The 17,856-nt window shown below is 42.8% G+C and overlaps 1 protein-coding gene across 6 annotated transcripts in view; it reads left to right on the top strand.

The window, feature by feature from the left end:
* The window catches only part of MGAT5 (alpha-1,6-mannosylglycoprotein 6-beta-N-acetylglucosaminyltransferase), a 370,484-nt gene that overhangs the window by 214,132 nt on the left and 138,496 nt on the right, over positions 1-17,856 (top strand). For all 6 annotated transcript variants that reach the window (XR_004350852.1, XM_032638674.1, XM_032638675.1 and 3 more), the window contains 2 exons: positions 634-723; positions 15,877-15,948. Coding sequence is in view for 5 of the 6 variants with exons in the window: in XM_032638674.1 (XP_032494565.1) it covers positions 634-723; positions 15,877-15,948 (162 nt within the window). In the remaining variant the exon portion in view is untranslated. The remainder of the gene's footprint in view (positions 1-633; positions 724-15,876; positions 15,949-17,856) is intronic.

Genomic DNA, 17,856 nt, shown 5'->3' with positions numbered 1-17,856 from the left:
CCAGTTCGAGATTTCATTGTCACATTTGCATGTGCAGTCGAGTACCCAGACACTCTTGGCCACTCTTTGACTCTTAACATTTTTTTTTTTCATCCCATTTATACGGCCAGCCCTTGGGGAGACCACTCTCCTTCGCAGTAGTTTGCAGAGAACAGTTAGCGTTCAAGCGCCACGTAGGATGGTGAGACCAAACCACAGAGTGTTTACCTAGCCTCCATTTGGGACTCACCGCACGCTGAGCTCCTGCCCTCGTCCGTGCGCTCTCTTCCAGGCGCTGTGCCGAGGCTTGTGAAACTGCAGTTCTCCGGGGAGGGGACTCTGATGCCGGGGCACTGCATTAGGCACTTGGTCTTGATAAAACGCTCCTTGCCGTTGCTTCTCCCGGGCTGCACTGCAGGGTGTGTCTTACGGCCTCTGTCCACTCCAAAGGCCTCTGCTAAGGCCCAGCTCAAGCCACGATCGTCCAAGAGCTGAGCATCTGGTCCTGACCTCAGCCCAGGGATCCTGAGCTTCAGGCCACGGTTTGAGCCACCCCCCTCCCCCTCCGAGCCCTCGCCGTCTCTGTTGGCAGGTGTGCCTGGCCGCAGAGATCAGGCTGCTCATCAGCGTTCTCACCTTCTCTGGTTGTTTCAGTGGATGAAAGATATGTGGCGCTCGGATCCCTGCTACGCAGAATACGGAGTGGATGGGTCCACCTGCTCTTTTTTTATTTACCTCAGTGAGGTGAGTAGCTTCTTGTGGCTTTGTGGGGTGGGGGTGGACGGTCTGTTCTGTAGCTGAGCCTGGAATCTGAAAGGCTGAAAAACGGGTATTGTTTTCCCACGAAGGGCCTGTGATTCCCTTCTGCGTGACTCTCCTCTGTCCCCAAGTAGCGTGACTTTTTTTTTTCCCCCCTTGAGGGAAAAATAGTCTGAGTTCACTGTTTAATTTTTTCCCGATTAAAAAAAAAAAGGTAGTAAAATACACCTAACAAAAAAATGTAGTAAAACTTCTTAACCATAAAGTGTAAAGTTCAGCGGTCTTAAGTCCATTTCACACTGCGACCGTCACCACCATCCGTCCATCTCCAGAATGCTTCATCTTGCCAACCTGAGACTCTGTTCCCGTTAAACTGTAACTCCACATTCCCTCCCTTCTCCCAGCCCCGGCCAGCACCCTTCTCCTTTCTGCCTCTGCCTCTGACTACTCCAAGTACTCCTATAAGTGCAGTGTACAGTATTTGTCTTTTTGTGATGGGCTGATTTCACTTCGCATAGTGTACTCAAGGTTCATCCATGTTGTACATGTGTCAGTATGTCCTTCCTTTGTAAGGCTTAATAATATGTTCCATTGTGTGTATAGACCACATTTTGTTACCCATTCATCTGTCAAATGGACCCTTGCATTGCTTCCACCTTTCAGGTATTGTGAATAATGTTGTTATGAACGTAGGTGTACACCTAACTCTTTGAGACTCTGCTTTCAATGCTTTTGGGTATAGATCCAGAAGCAGAGTTGCTGCATTATATGGTAATTATATTTTTAATTTTTTGAGGAACCACCAAACTATTTTCCACAGCGGCTGCACCATTTTACATTCCCACCAACAGTACACAAGGGTTCTAACTTCTCCACATCCTTGCCCTCACTTGTTTTTTTTTGTTTTTTTTTTTTTTTTTTTTTTTTTTTTTTTAGTGGCCCTCTGAATGGGTTTGAGGGGGTATCTCACTCTGGTTGTGGTTTGCATTTCCTTAATGATTAGTGATGTGGAGCATATTTTCATATGCTTATTGGCTGAGTTAGCTATTTACTTACAGGCTGAATTATTTACTTTTTTCCCCCTTTTTATCTGAACTTCATTTGTACCCTTGAATTTAAATAGCAGCTTTTTTTCCCTTTTTTTTTTAAGGGCTACAGGGCATTTTACAGACCACATGGAATTTGTTACATGCTTTAGGGATCTCCATTTCACCTTTAGAAAGGTTAAGGGGATAGGATGGGGTTAAGACTTTATCAAGCACCAATTACTGGCAGAGAACTGAGTAGGGAATGAAAACTCACCGGCTGCCCACCCCCATTATGGGCAGGGGCAGCAGCCCCAGGGGCTTGTGAAACAGACGCCAGCTAATTTCTGAGGATGTGCACTTGGCAGGCTGTTGACTGCCTTTTTTTTTTTTTGATTCGCACCCCCTGGTTTTGGTTCTCTTGCTGTTTAACCAGTAGTTTAATTACAGCTCCCTGGTGATGCCATGCAGAAAGGAGAATGCCTCCATTTTGAAGCTAAATGAAATGTTTCTGCCATAGTTTCCCTTGTGGGATTCAGGTACCTCTTCTCTCTGGTATAAGGTGACAGGGACACTTTTGGGGATGGAGGCCAAGCCAGTATTGCTATAGGGCATGTGGCCCTGGAGTCTGTGGGGTTTGTCCCTCTTCCGCACCCTTACTTCTCTTTCTTCTGTAAGATCCAGTCAGACTTTTTTTTGCCGAGGTTTGCTCCACGGCCACCCCAGGGCCATCATGGGAACCGTCAGAGTTAGTGACAGTTAAAATGCCTCTTGGAAGCGAAAAGCACTGAGAGGTTGGGTGTGTGATGTACTTCATTAGGTGGCTGCTGGCCAGTTGACTTTGTAGCATGTATTTGAGTGTGTTTGGAGCTTGGGTGGCCTGGGGCTGGCCTCATTTTCTTCTCCAGAGGAGGAGGGCCTGGGGCTATGGGTGAACCTTCACTCTAGTGAGAAGTCAGTTAGAGGCACCTTTCCTGCCCTGAGGAAAAAGTTCCTCATTTAGTTCAATTTTCAAAAGTTTTATTCCCATTTCCATTTGATAGAATTTAGCCAGAGTCTAACCGGGCTCCTCCTTGATGGACAAGCTGAGCTAATTTCATGCCTTCCAGCATCTCGGGGAGGATTGCCGAGGTGAAGGGAGATTGACGTGCTCACTCCAGCCTGGGTCTCCATCTCCCAAGCCACAGCTGGGGAGGTGTGGGAGAATGGTCCAGGTGGACAGGGGCTGTAATTATATATGACCGGGTTCCCTTCCTTTGAAACTGCCACCCTACCCCTACCGACAGGGAAGGAAGGACCTAGTTAAATGAGAGAAAAGGGAGATTCTGGTGCAGGTAAACTGAGAGGAGTGTGGGATAGATGGGGCCGCATAAAGATGTGATGGATCATGTAGACTTAATATTGGAGCCTGGGTGTTTCACTGCAGAACCTTTAACTATTATTTCTCCTTTCGAGATGTGGAAGGGTACTTCATTTGCCTCTTCTACTCTCTTCTTATGCAAACGATCAGACCTTTCTTTCTGCAACGCTGAATTCAGTTCAGTGAGCACTTACTGAACATCTATTGTATTCATTGATTGTCAACAATTACTGAGGACTCGTTTGCTTGGCAGCATGCTTCGCATTCATTATCTTTCAAGTCTAATGGAAGAGGAAGCATGGATCCAGGTAATTAAGCCAGGAAGGGGTCCTGGGAAAGAACTAGGAGCTTCTTTTTCAGTTTTAATCTGAAAATTACCTTGAAACTCTGGCCTTTTAAAAAAATTTTCCATTTTATCAAAGCACCTTAATAGGGACCCTGTAAGAGAAGAAAATTTAACCAACATGGCCACTTGAATAGGCAGTACTGCCTTAGAGCCTCGTAGCTGACCTAAGCTTCTGTTTCTAATGCTTTCTAAACACTGTGCTCTTGGAAAAGTTGTCCTCTTTGTGCCTCAGGTTCTTCCTTTATCATATGTTTTAATTTTGTTTTTAAAGGATCCTGCCATGAGAATTCCTGAGCCTATATGGGAGAATGCTTAGAGTAGAACCTGGCAAATAAATGATACTCAATTTGTAAAACTGACACTTTTATGATAGGTTTTTTGGGTTTTGTTTTTGTTTTTACTTCTTTGTGCGGAGTGGTTATTTATTTATTTTTATTGAAATAAAGTTGATTTACAATGTTGTGTTAGTTTCAGGTGTACAGCGAAATGATTCAGTTGTATATAGTTATATATTCTTTTCCAGGTTCTTTTCCCATGTAGGTTATTACAAAATATCAAGTATAGTTCCCTGTGCTATACAGTAGGTCCTTGTTTATTATCTATTTTATATATAGTAGTGTGTATATGTTAATCCCAAATTCCTTATTTATTCCTCTCCCTCACCTTTCCCCTTTGGTAACCATAAGCTTGTTTTCTGTGTCTATACATGATAGGTTTTTGATATTGCCATTATTTGAGTACAGTTGTGGGGTGTCACTTAGCCTGTGACGTTTTGTGTGGGACCTTGATTCTGTCTTAGAATTGGAATCAATTTCTGGTTCGCATTCACCAGTCTCATTTCATTTTAGATCCCTAGGCTTCTGGTAACAGAAATTCAGCTGTTCCCCTTGACTTCCTTTGTCAGGATGTGCAACTTGCTCACAGTTAAATCGTGAACCGGATGCATGGAACAGCAGTACCCCTCTGCCGTTGCCTACATGAAATTATTAGAGATGTTTCCTAAAGCCAGTTAATTGTGTTCTAGTATTCTGTAAATCCTGGACAACATCTGTGGCTTTGTGGTAATGTATTTTGTCTAGTTTTTTTTTTTTTCCTCTTGCTTTCTTTCCATCTTTTGTTACTTGATTTAACCTGTATTGTATGCCTGGTTACTCTTGCAATTGGTAAAATGATTGAGAGAGACATCTTCATTTGATTTGTTTACTTGATCAGTGGATGTTACTGGTGACTTTCTTTTCTTAACCCTCACTGAAGAGCCAATTCTTGTTTCCATCTATGTTTAACTGCAGAGCTTTGACAGATATAAAAGAGGACATGAAATAAAATGTCTCCTCTATAGTCAATCACCGGTTGAACTGAGGCATTTAGATTCAGACCAGTCTTAGGAGATAGCGCTCTTCCTGCATTTTTCTTTCCCCCAGTTGTCTCAGTGTGCCAACTCTGCTGAATTACGGGAGTATAAACTTCTGCTTTTACCTTCACCAACTTGTAGTCTCCCAGCCTTTTATGGGAAATCCCAGGAGGTAAAGCCATCAGTGTTTCCCCTTCCATTATCCCCACGGATGCTTGTCGTATGTCTGATGTTGTATTAGGGACTGGGTGTGATGCTAAAAGTCTCGTCATTGCCCTTGTTGAGTGGCAGACAATAAGAATGAAACATGGCTGAGCTGCACTGTGTGCCTGACACCTCAAATACACAGCGTCATTTCAACCTCTCCCCGGCTCTGAGTAGTAGAGAGCCGCATCCTAGAGGCTCCGAGAGGTTAAGTTGCTTAGTGCTTTTGCATTGACCATTCCTGTTTCCCTTTCATGTCAAACGAAAGCTGAACTCAAGTGAAGTCGTTTGTCACCATCGCCTTTGCATTCAGTTCTATGCTCAAATCCACCTGTGTTTGAAATATGGCTCTAAGTTAGCTGGTTTCCATTAATCAGTCTTCATTGCTAGTTTAATACTCATAATTTTAATACTTTATCTCCCCTGCCAAAAAAAAGGTGCCAATCCTCCTGAACATATAACTCATGGAAACCAGGTACTTAGCCATTGCAAGTGGTGAGGGCTGAAAGACTGATACATTAAGCAGCCTTGCATTTCCAGATCATCGAGCAGTTCATTTTCTGTGTCTGTTTTTGTGAGCCATGTAACTAACTACTCCCGTTATAGACACAAGACCCTATAAAGTAATTACTCTAAATGTCATTGTTTCAGGTATTATTAACTTAGCCCTCTGCAGAGCCTTTTACTGCTATCAGCTTTTACAAAATTGAGAATAAATTTCTTTACCCCTATTGATATTATGTTGATAGATGGTGCTGATATATTTGACTCCCACAGATTTTTGCTATTTACACAATTATTCTAGCAACTAGCAACCGTCATACCCTGCCAGACTTCTTAATTTGTTTGTACTGTTTTTTCTAAGCACTTGTGTTGCCACTGGAAGTATAGTTGCTCTGAAATAATCAAATTGCTCAGTGATTGATTGCTAGATCTCAGGATGTGTACAAGCTGTTGCTTCTAATGCCAATTTGGACTGGTTGAGTGAGTGTGTGTGTGTGTGTGTGTGTGTGTGTGCGCGCGCCTGCCTGTGTGTGTGACTCCCTCATAAAGGAACAAAAGAAGCAATTTCATGCCTTGCTCATGAATCTGTTTCTTATATTTCAGAAACAACAGGCATAGAGTTCTCTTCCTCTTTCTGTTCGCCCTTGGCAATATGTAAAACTAATATTGGCTGAGTGTGCTATTAACCTTGAGTTTAAATTCAGCGTACTTAATCCCTTGATTAATACCAAGATTAATGTCCAGCAGCAAAGGTTGAAAGCTTAAATGTTTGTGAATGTGAGCATGAAATGAAATCCTAATAACCAGTACAATGATTTGGATTTATGGGCTGTGTTGGCTGCTAAAGATATCTTGGAAATGGTGTTGCACAAACTAATTTGTCAAAGTGGGCAGCAGTAAAGAATTGACTGTTTAGGTTGCAGGAAGAAATCCGAATGAGAAAATATAACTAACATTTGGGACGGGTCAGGGAGTACTTTAAAAATGCCACTAGACTGTTGCCCGAGAATACCCACACACACCTTTCAAATGTCTAGCCCTTGACATAGGAAATTCACTTTCTGTGAGATAATAGTTTTTGGTGGTACCGGAGGTGACAGAGATTTATGATCGTGTTCTTTGCACTTCTTGAATTCAGCCTTTACTTTTATCTTTTTCATCTATGTGTTTTCGTGGCTCTTATTACCTGAATTCTAAGACACATTTAGAAAAAGGATTTTTTAAAAACAATCCCAAGTTTACAGCACAGCATTTCTCATCAGCCTGATTGATCTCTCAATTTCGCCCAACCTCTTCCTTCTCCCAAGTTCATCCTCTTGTGACACCTCCTCTTTGTCCGTAGTTTCATGTACTACAACATTTAGTTTTATATCTTTTTATTTCTTTTTTTTTTTCACCTATTACAACATTTAGATTGAGATTTCTTACTCTGACCTCTACCTTAAACAGAAATTTAAGGGTAAATGGCTGGATTTGCCAAACCCCAAACCAACACCTCTTTGCTGCTTGGAATCTTTGATGCAGTCATCTCCAATTTGTTCTTTTACAAACTTTTAAATATTTTCTCTGATCATTTATTTCTATTATATACCAATAAAATGTTTCTAAAGTTTTATGTTTTAAACTGTTTTTAATATGGAAAATTTCAAGCATATGTAAAAGAGATGGGTGTAAGGAACCCCCCATGTGCCCATGACTCATGTTCAATAATTGTCAATTCGTGGCCAATCTCATTCACTGACACCTCTCCCAGTTCATTATTGTTGTTTTTTTTTTTTTGCGGCATGCGGGCCTCTCACTGTTGTGGCCTCTTCCGTTGCGGAGCACAGGCTCCTGACGCGCAGGCTCAGCGGCCATGGCTCACGGCCTCAGCCGCTCTGCGGCACGTGGGATCCTCCCGGACCGGGGCACGAACCCGCGTGCCCTGCATCGGCAGGCGGACTCTCAACCACTGCGCCACCAGGGAAGCCCCCAGTTCATTATTTTGAAGCAAATCCCAAAGATCTCATCGTCTGTGAATGTTTCACTACGTGCCTTTAAAAGAGGCTCTTTTAAAACTTATAGCTCCTAATACCATTCCATATTTTAAAAATTACGGAATTCCTTAATATCATCAAATATCAGGTTAGTATTCACATTTCTTGTAAATTAAAGTTTATTTATTTGAACAGAGTTTCAAGCAAGGACCATAAATTACTATTGTTGGTGTCTCTTAAGTCCCTTTAATTTAGGTTTCCTTTCATCTCTTATTTTTTTCCTCTTGTGATTTTTCGCTGAAGAAACTTTGCCTTAGAAGAGTTTGTTGTCCTCTGAATTTTGACGATTATATCCCCGTGTTGTTGTATAACCTGTTTCCCTGCCCCTTGTACTTCCTGTAAATTGATAGTAGAGCTGAGGTTTGATCAGAGTCAGGCTCAATATTTTTTTCAAAACTGTTTCATGGGTGGTATTAAATACGTCTATTAAGAGGCAAGTAAATGCCTGGTTCTCTCTCTTTGGGGGATGTTAGCAGCCATTGATAATCACTGCCTGGATTCATCAGGGATTCCTTTGTAATATGTCAGGAATACCCTGTATAGAGAAATGAGTCCTCATCTGATATTTGGTTACCCTGCGGAACAGTTCCTAAGAGAAATCTTGAGTTCTCTGTTGATTTCCTAGCATCCTCCACTGATGACTAGCAGTTTGTTTGTCTGCTTGTTTGTCTGCTTGTTGGTTTTTACCATCATTATGAACTCACTGATTGAAACATATTTGATATGTTTGATCCATTCCAATTATTTTCTTACTAGTTCTCGTATTATATCTTCTTTGACCAGTGGGGGGCCAATTCATGTTGTCTTCTGAGTCCTTTTTGACATAACCTAGGAGTTTTTAATAGTTTTGATCTTGTCTGGTATGACAGAGCTTCCCGGTTCATCTTATATAATTTCTGCCCTAGACTAGAATCAGCCTTTTCTCTAAGTACCCTTGGTTCCTCTTAGTGGGAAATGACACTTAGGAGACCAGCATCTGGGTACCAGGGGAATTCATTGCTATTGTTATTTTCTGGGTGCTGGGGATATGACAGTGAACAAAAAGACAAACATTCTTAAAGTTATGTTTTTGTAGGAGGAGACAGGCAACAAAAAGTAAGATACATATCTTTTAGATTACAATAGAGCTATGCAGAAAAATGAAACTGAGAGGGGCCTCATGGAGTGATGGTGTCAGCTTTAGACAGCGTGTTCAGAATATGCCCTACTGAGCAGATGAGAGGAGGACATGTGAGCACCAAATTAGAGGTGAGAGAGTAAGAGGTGCAGATGTCTGGCACAGGTATTTAACAGGCAGGGGGAACAATTCAGTGCAAAGGTCCTGGGGTGACCATCAATATCCAACGTTAAGAGCAAGTATGTGGAAAGTCATCTCCAGAGAGATTTTTTTGTCTGTTTTGTTCACAGGAATAATAGTGCCTGGCACACATATTTGTTGAATGAATAACTCTATTTAAAGCATTTTTAAAAATAGTCAATAGCTTTTTTGTCTCTTTGTTCTAAGTGGGTGACTTCCCCAGCTATCACCTTTCTAATCTTGAAGAAAACGTTATTGTAAATTTGTAACATTAAAATCTGCTAGGAACATTAAATTTGAGACATGAAGCAAGGGCATTTTGAGCACTTATTAACAATTTTAATATAATGCTCTCTAGTATTTTATCTATAAGGGAATGCAGGGGATCAGGTTAGACTATTAGAATGGAACGAGCCAATTATATTGGAAGGCACAGTTTTCTCGCCCAGCTTTTATTCTTACTGTCACTCTGCGTTATTTGCCTGGATTTACGCTTCTGGCAAAGTTGCACGTTACCACAAAAGAGGAACTCTGTCCTTGGTCACTGGAATGTGACTACCTTTACAAGTGGGGTGACTGTGGCTCTTGTGTGCTCAGTGTGGATGTAGGCCCACTGAGGCCGGTTCTTCCACTGTACAGTGTAAGAAGCATCTCTCTGTATTATCTATGTGATTCACGACCGAGGAATTCGTTTGCTCCCTCTCCTGTGTAAAGGAAATTGACAGGTCTCACCCCGCAGAGATTTGGGATGGATTTTTGAAACTCTGACATCCTGTCGTTAGAACCCCACTGGTTTGTGGTATGTTGAAAACTTACAGCGATTTCTCTTGAAGTCCTGCCCCTTCCCTAACATCCTGAGTAGCCCTGTATCGGATCTCCCCAGCCCTCGGGTCTCTCATGCACACGATCAGTTCCATACTCTGTGATATTCTTGCCACCCCTCCCCTGGTAGGGGGCAGCATTACATATTATAGAAAATATATGGATAGATTGGGAGTTTGGGGTTGACATGTACAAACTGCTATATTTAAAATAAAATGCCTTACATGGAAAAAAGAAAAGAAAAGACATGGGCCTGATTGCCTATCTGGATCCAACTCCTACCCGTGTGGCCTAGAACATTCCCTTGAGTTTTCAGACTGGTTTCTCCCCACTGAAGTCAAGGTAAAGCCTGCCCTGCTTCCCTCAGGGTATTTTGAAAGGTTCTAATGAAACAATAGATATGTGTCATTTAAATGGAAAAGAGTATCCTTATCATGAATATCTTAAGTACTCAAGTCATGTCTTTGATTTTTTTTGTTTTTGTTTACTGTGTAACAAGTAACGATTGAGGACCTGTTGTGTGCCAGGGCCTCCACTGGGGGCTGAGGAAACACGCCTGCTGAAGTTTCTGTCCTCAAGGAGCTTACATTCGGATGGGACAGCAATTAGCAGCCAACCCATGGGTCAGATAATTTCCACATGTGGTAGGTGTGCCGAGGAAAAACAGAGTCAGGAGGTAGAGTGGCAGGGAAGGCTTCTCAGAGGAAAAGTTGGAGTATAGTGTGGCAGGGAGGGAGGGAGGGAGGGAGGGAGGCAGGCAGGCAGGCACGGGAGCTCTGGAAGGAAAAGTGTTTCAGGTAGAGAGAGAGCAGATGCAGAAGCGCTGAGGTATGGGGTTACCAGGTAAAATACAAGATACCCAATGATAATGAATTTCAGGGAAAGAGTGTTTTATTTAATTTTTAACTGCGAGTATATGACAAATACTGCATGCAACATACCAAAAAGAAAATTCATCCCTTGTCTGAAATTCGAATTTAACTGAGCATCTTTTCCCCTCCCCTCACAAACCTGGCCACCCTCCAGAGGTAAGAATGGTCCTGACGTGTGTTTGGACTGGAAGGGAGTTCTTTGGGGGACGGGGGTAGTGAGGCAGGCAGCGTAAGGTTGAGGATAGATTCTGGGCTTTATTCTGAGGCGAGGAGAAGCCACTGAAGGGTCTGAGTTAGTGTAGGATGTAATCCACTTTAGGCTTTGAAGCAATCACCCCTGCTGCGCGGAAGAGACATCAGGGGCGAGGGCTGCAGGCAGGGAGTTACCATCACTTTCATGGCCCTTCCAGCACTGCCCTGCAATAGGAGCAGAGTAAACCCTTTCTGAAGGATTTTGTAGAGAAGATCTAGGCAATCATACTCTAATATCAAAGGCTGGACTGTGCTCGTGGGACTGCAGGAACCACCCGTCTGGCTTTTCTGCTAAGTGTACGGCCGTGTGCAGGACAGATAGCACTTCCGTCCCCAGCTGTGGGGCTGCCCTGCACCTCTGTCTTTATCTGTCACGATGGGCCTTGCCCAGAGGATTATGTGGAGACCGAAGGACATGATGTGTGTGAAGCGCTTTTCCTAGTGCTTGGCTCCTAGCATATTGTCGCTTTTCTTCCTCGTCTTCTACTCACCCCACAGGCACAACCTTTCCTAATAAGCAATTTGGCCCAAATATTCATCATCTCAGGTGTTTGATGGAGACAATGAGCCCAGATGGCAGAGCTACTCACATGTGTGGACATCCTTTACCATGTGCATTTCCTGTTCAAAACTTGAGACAGGGGAGTAGGCCAGGGAGGGGAGTGGCGTGGGGTAAATAAGTCTTTTAAAAGCATGCCCCTTAATGAGTAACTACATTTGATACGTCATCAGTTCAACAAATCTGTGTGGATGTATATATGTGTGTATCATCAGTGGATCAAATGAATAGATAGAGTCAATGGTATCCTTTTGGTATGTAACCAACTAGCCTGACAGGGTGATGTCCAATCATCTTTTTCAGATCTTAAAGCTAATAGAATTACTAAGAGGTCACCCAAGCCAGCACCTTCGTTTTGTTAGATGGGAAAACTTGAAAGTCAAATGGTTTAAGGCTATCCCCCTCGTTGTTTGTGGAGGTGGGCATAGAATTCATTTTGGTGGATTCCACATTGAGCAGCTCTCTCATCCTCGCCCTTCACTGAGCTTGGCCTTTAAGGTGGCTCTGACTCGTCCTGGTCCAGGAACCGACAGATCTCAGTCATCACCCAGCCCTGCTGCTCACTAGTGAGTGGACCTCGGCAAGTTCTCAGCCCCTTTAAGCCTTGCTTTCCTCACTTGTAACCTGGCAATGGTACCCACGTCATAGGGCACTTCAGGGGATTAAAATGACGGGATGCAGTCAAGTTCATTTGTTTTTTTCCCTGAACTGTAAACCTTCAGTAAATGACTGTATGCTTATATAATGTAATGCCTTGAAAACTTATTTGATTAAGAAATGTACATTGTAAAAAAAAAAAAGTCATAATATGAAGATTCACATACAGAAGAAAACGGAAAGCACCCATGACGCCAATATCCAGAGATAACCTCAGACTTTTCTTAGGCATTTTGCGCATTTAGTTTTGATTGCACTTACTCTAGGAAAAGAACAGCATGAAATTCTATGTCAGTGATCCATTAAAGCAAAACCTTTCACATTAAGCATGAGAGAAGAGGCCATAATGGAGTCTGATTATTATTCTTTCAAAAGAACAGAACATTACTACAGAGTTAGGCCAGTTACACCGAAGGACACACATACATACGTTAAATCTCCTACTCATTTTTGCTATAATTTTCTTCTTTTCCCCTTTAAATTCCAACTTGAGCTGTAGGCATCTCTATAAGCAGTTTCTTTTCCTTAAATATAATTGAATTGTCCATCCTACGGAACTTGAAAAGTAAGGTTGAGGTCTGTTTAGGAATTTTGCTTTGATTCATATCGTATGTGATGAAGCTGCAAAACCTTCTCAGATCAAAGAAGTTTAAATCATTGGGAGGAGGAATGTCAAAAATAAAATTGGCTAATTTTAGATCTCCTTGCTCAAGAAAAGTGATTCATTGTGCCCTCTCTGTGGAAGACGCCTTAATGTTCCAAAGGTCTAGCCTGGCTGGTCTTTTCTGTTTCTGCTGCCTCTTCGTTTTGTAGCCTGAGTCTAGTTCACTAAAAAGATTAGTTCCTGTAGAAGTTTTGCCTTCAGCTCGAAGGTTAATAGAGTCATGGTTCTGCTCCTCTATCGATTGTTGTGTGCGTATTGCCGTGAACTCGGATGGTTTTCAATTTTTGGACTTACTGTGGTGATTTGTGGACTATTTTAAGGCTGTCCAGTCCCTTCCCTGGCAGAGGGCTTGATGGAGGACTTGCCAGCTTGCAGGAGTCTGGTAGAGGTCAGGGTAGATAGACAGTGGGAGGGTCCGGTGCCACAGATCCTGTCCCAAGGAGAGCACCAAGGCACAGCTGGAAAAAAAGCATAACCAAGGCAGTAGATGAAGGAAGATGACCACAGGCAGACCTAGGACACTAGGGTTCTGAGAGCCAGGAAAAGAGATGGTAAGAATGAGTTGAAATAGAAGAGCTTCCAGATCAGGAAGACAGTGGGCTCATTCTGGGGTCCAGCTTTCTTGGTAGGATGCTGTGCTGGGTGGTTAGACTCACTGAAGGAGCCAAGGTAGATCAGACAAAACAGCTGGGGATGAGGAGGGTGAATTATTAGCCCTGAGCAAGATTCTCCCTGAGTGTTATTAACGATGTTCTTATTTAGGAGTATGTTGCTCATTTGAAGGCTCTTTGTTTCAGTAGGTGGAGTTATTGCAGGTGCTGGCTTTCTTCCAATCCTGGTAACCCTCGGAGGTTTCAGAAAGAAATGTGTTTGTTTTTTCCCCCTCTCCCTGTGGAGTAATTGGTTTATGTATAATTTAATTATTTCGTTCACCAGTTATCCTATCACTGTGTACAAAAACAGCCACCCTAAAAACCCACTGTACCCCTGTGTCAAGATGTTCAGAATTGGTTTCTCCTCCATTATGAGTGAATGTGTAACGCTAAGATTTCTTGCTAAAAGCTAAAATAGGCAGACTCCATTTCCCATTCTTTCAGGGCTGCCCTTGAAATCTTGCCCAGTATTATCCAGTGATTTAAAGTAAGAAGAACTGAGATAAAGATCAGTTTCAAAGAGGAATTAAAGTCTTGAGTATTCTGTAGGGAAGCCATGTTTTAGAAGATCACCTCGGGCTGTATTTTCCTGAGAGTAAATTTCAGAAGATTCTTCTAAGGGCAGAGGAGTGAATGTACTCTCCTTACCTGACCTCACTAATGTCTCTCCTTTGGGTTGGTTTGCTTATTCATAGTCGTGTTTCATCTTTCCCTATCGTGCTTTTCATGAGGACGTTTTTGATCCTGACATGCTGCTGTGTACCTATTGTTATTCATTTAGTGCGGGGTTGACTACAAATCTGTACCCTGCTTGCGCCTCCTCATGCTTTTTTCTGTGCGGTGGAAGGTCTCACAATCAGGTCTACAATCCATTTGAAGCCTTCATGTTACAAATATGCTTTAAAGCACTGTCTTATTGAGTCCATTTACAAAAATTTAATTTGAATTAAATAATTCAGTCCGGTCTGAGAACACAAGGCACACGTGTGTAGTGTGTAGGCTGCTGGGACCAGCTGAGGCTTCGTCCCCTTGGCGGCCTCTTTTCTGCTGCTTCTCTCTCACTTTTCTCACTGGTGTCAATAGAGTGCTTTTCCTTGGTGATTTTGCCTTTCATGGTGATGTTGCTGTATAAGGGCTCAGTATTTAGACATAGGCATTCCAGGCAAGTTCGTGTTTTCTTTTTTTTTTATGAGTAAAAACCACGGCGACTTTTCTTATGAGGAGTCCTTTTGAGTCTCTGAAGTTATTCACAAATATGGTCAAGTCTGATTTCACTCCACAAAAAGAAAACAGAAGATTGTGTACTTTTCCTATCCAGGAATTCCACCCTGCCCCAAGCTTTTGCCCTCTGCTTGTTACTTTGAGATCATTTGCAGTGGCAGAGGGCTTTATGCAGATTGCCCAATTATTTCGGATCCTAGTCAAAATCACCTTGCTTTAAGAGATATTTCTAGAGTAGTAAAACTGCTTTGTTTCTTTGAAAACTCACCAGGAGCTGGAGGGCCAACCAGCTTGTGTGACTGTGCATTGCTGACCCAGGAGCTCTGACCTCACACACCTCCTTGCCTCCCCCGTGACGCTCCAAGGATGCCCCTGCCCTCTTGTACTCTTCATTTTCATAGGTCCACCTGGCCCCAGAGACATTATTTTCAGCACCTGTTTATTAGCCATCTTTAATAACCTCATATATTAATAAATGGGTGACATGCTATCTTGGAATTGTATGGCGAGTTTTGGCAAAGAGGTCAGACATCAGTATTGTTCAGTGCATTTTTCATTTACTAGAAAGTATGAATTTGCCTAATTTTCTTTGTTAACCTTTGTCGAAGTCATTCCTGTAAATTTCCTCCTCCCCCAGCTCTCTAAACTCCAGTGCATTGACAGAACAGTCCATCTTCCAGAATGGCTCTCACAAGATTGCTGAGGCATTTTTTTTTCTTTCATCTCTGTTTCCAATAGGTTTTATCACCCTGTTCCTTGAGTTAGTGTGAAGTGAACAGCCAGAAAATGAGGGGAAGCCTTGATCAGTTAGCCTTAAACTCTCGGTTGCATTCCTAATTTGGAGATACATGATGGAGTTCTGTGGCTCATTTGCCTTGATGTTTCTGTGCCCGCCACACCACAGGAGATAACGAGTCATTCCTGTCCTCTTGCTAAATAGTACAGAGGCACCTTTGCATTCCCATTCCCTGGCAGCAGTGTTCAAGTCTTTTAACTTTCTGCTGCAAGACCCCCTCTCCTTCTGTGTAGAAGTTCGAGGATTAAATGATTAAGGAATCAGTCACTGTGAAGTCTTTGAAGGACAGATGTGAAGTGTCATGATACACTCCTTTGGACCTTGGCTAATTATTGTTTCATCTGAGAGGGGCCTTGCCTCTGGATGGCTAGCTAAAAGTGTGGGAGTCTGACCGATAATAGTAATAACCCACTTAACCCACTTCCTGTGTACCAGGAACTGTGCTTGGAACTTTGCACAGACATTAATTCATTTACAGATGCACCAGCATACCTAGTGTCTCTGATTTCTGTTTTTCAGGTTGAAAATTGGTGTCCTCATTTACCTTGGAGAGCAAAAAATCCCTACGAAGAAGCTGATCGTAATTCATTGGTAAGTGATTTTTGGAAACCTCTTACTAGGCTTTTGATTTGAGTATGATGTCAAGTGATACATGTGGAGTCTTCTGCCAGCTGTAATCTGAAATAACGGTAAACGGAAGAACTTCTATCCCCAGCCCTGTGGAAGTCTGAGTGACCAAATCAGTCAACCAGTTAGCATACGTTTATTTATTGAGCAGTTCGCTGAGGGTTCCTACGTGATGGGCTACTGATACGAATAAGACCTGGTGCCAGACGTGGAGGCGCCCAGTGATTTAATAATGAGGGTGATGGTTGTAAATAATGACTGTGTCAACACTGAAAGATAGGCCCATGGAAATTAATAAAGAAGTGGCGATCTCAGCCTGCATGGGTCAGGAGAGCATGTAAAGAGAAGATGACCTTGGAGTTGAATTTAAAGCACTGAATGAGTTTATACCAGGTCAAGGAGAGAAAGATGTCTCTGGTGGCAGGGGGACAGGTGCCTGTACGAGAGCATGGCATTTTCAGGGAGTAGAGCCTGGTTCAGTGGGACAAGGCCATAGGGGTTTGGATGAGCTGGAATGAAGATGAAATGGGAAAGGTAGGTAGGGGCTGGAAAAGCTTTGTATTAAAAGCTCAAGTCTTTATTCTTCACCCCAGGGATCAGCTAATTTTTTTCTGTGACAGGCCAGATAGTAAATATTTTCATCTTTGCAGGCCAGATCTCTGTTGCAACTATTCAGTTCTGACCGGTGGCACAGGGCAGCCCTAGGCAATGTGTAAATGAGTGGGCTTGACTGTGTTCTGATAAAACTTTACGTAGCGAGGGGGATTTGGTCCAAGAGCCAGAGTTTGCCGAGCCTCGCTTAGACCATGGGATTCTTGGGAAACTGTTGAGTCAAGGACATTGTCAGATGAGTGTTAGAGTGAACTATGGTAACTGCTGAAAGATGGACTTAGTGAATGTTTTATTTAGATGTTATATGAAAAAAATACTAGTGTTATTATTTTTCTCTGTTATTTCAATTGCTGGTTGCATCCAGCTATCTTAGAAAAGTAGTCTTCCTGACTTTTAAGTTATTTTGGCTTGAATTTTTTTTTGTTTAATTTTTGACTGTGTTGGGTCTTTGCTGCTGCACGTGGGCTTTCTCTAGTTGCGGTGAGCGGGGGCGACTCTTCGTTGTGGTGCACGGGCTTCTCGTTGCGGTGGCTTCTCTCGTTACGGAGCATGGGCTCTAGGTGTGTGGGCTTCAGTAGTTGTGGCACACGGGCTTCAGTAGCTGTGGCTCGCGGGCTCTAGAGCACAGGCTTAGTAGTTGTGGCGCACGGGCTTAGTTGCTCCCGGACCGGGGCTTGAACCCGTGTCCCCTGCATTGGCAGGTGGATTCTTAACCACTGCACCACCAGGGAAGCCCTTTTGGCTTGAATTTGAAATTTTATTCAGTTACTGTAGGAAAATGGTATTCCTGGCTTTTAAATTCCTTAGAAAATAATAAACTTCTGTTTGTTTGGATTGGGACAAAACTAGAAGATGAGCATTTATTTCCCTACTTAACTTTGTGGACAGAATGAGGCTTTTTGGCAGCCTGCACAATGGCAGGTAGCCTGTTAATAATTGACTTTAGTTTTCCCAGGAGTCTGCTACCCTGCAGTAGATCAAGGGGCCAGTAAATTCGGGTGCAGAGAATTTCAAGTTGTATCAAGAGCATTCACTGTAAAATATGCATTTTGGACGTAGCTCAGGGCTTTGCACGTCTGTGCTGCTTTTCTCCACTTCTGATTTTTTAATGATGTCCCGTATAGCCGCGCAGCAGTCAAGAGGCCTTTGCCTCAATTTGCAGTCCTGGGCGCTTCAAGCAAAGCTGTTCAGCAGACCAGACTTTTGAAGCCCTGTGTTTAATTGACTATGTCTTTCAAGTTTTCAAATGTCACATCATGA

Source organism: Phocoena sinus, chromosome 7 (genome assembly GCF_008692025.1).
Source record: "Phocoena sinus isolate mPhoSin1 chromosome 7, mPhoSin1.pri, whole genome shotgun sequence".
NCBI lineage: Eukaryota > Metazoa > Chordata > Mammalia > Artiodactyla > Phocoenidae > Phocoena > Phocoena sinus.
Note: the sequence above shows the minus strand (reverse complement) of the source record. Positions and strands in the feature narration are given on the sequence as shown.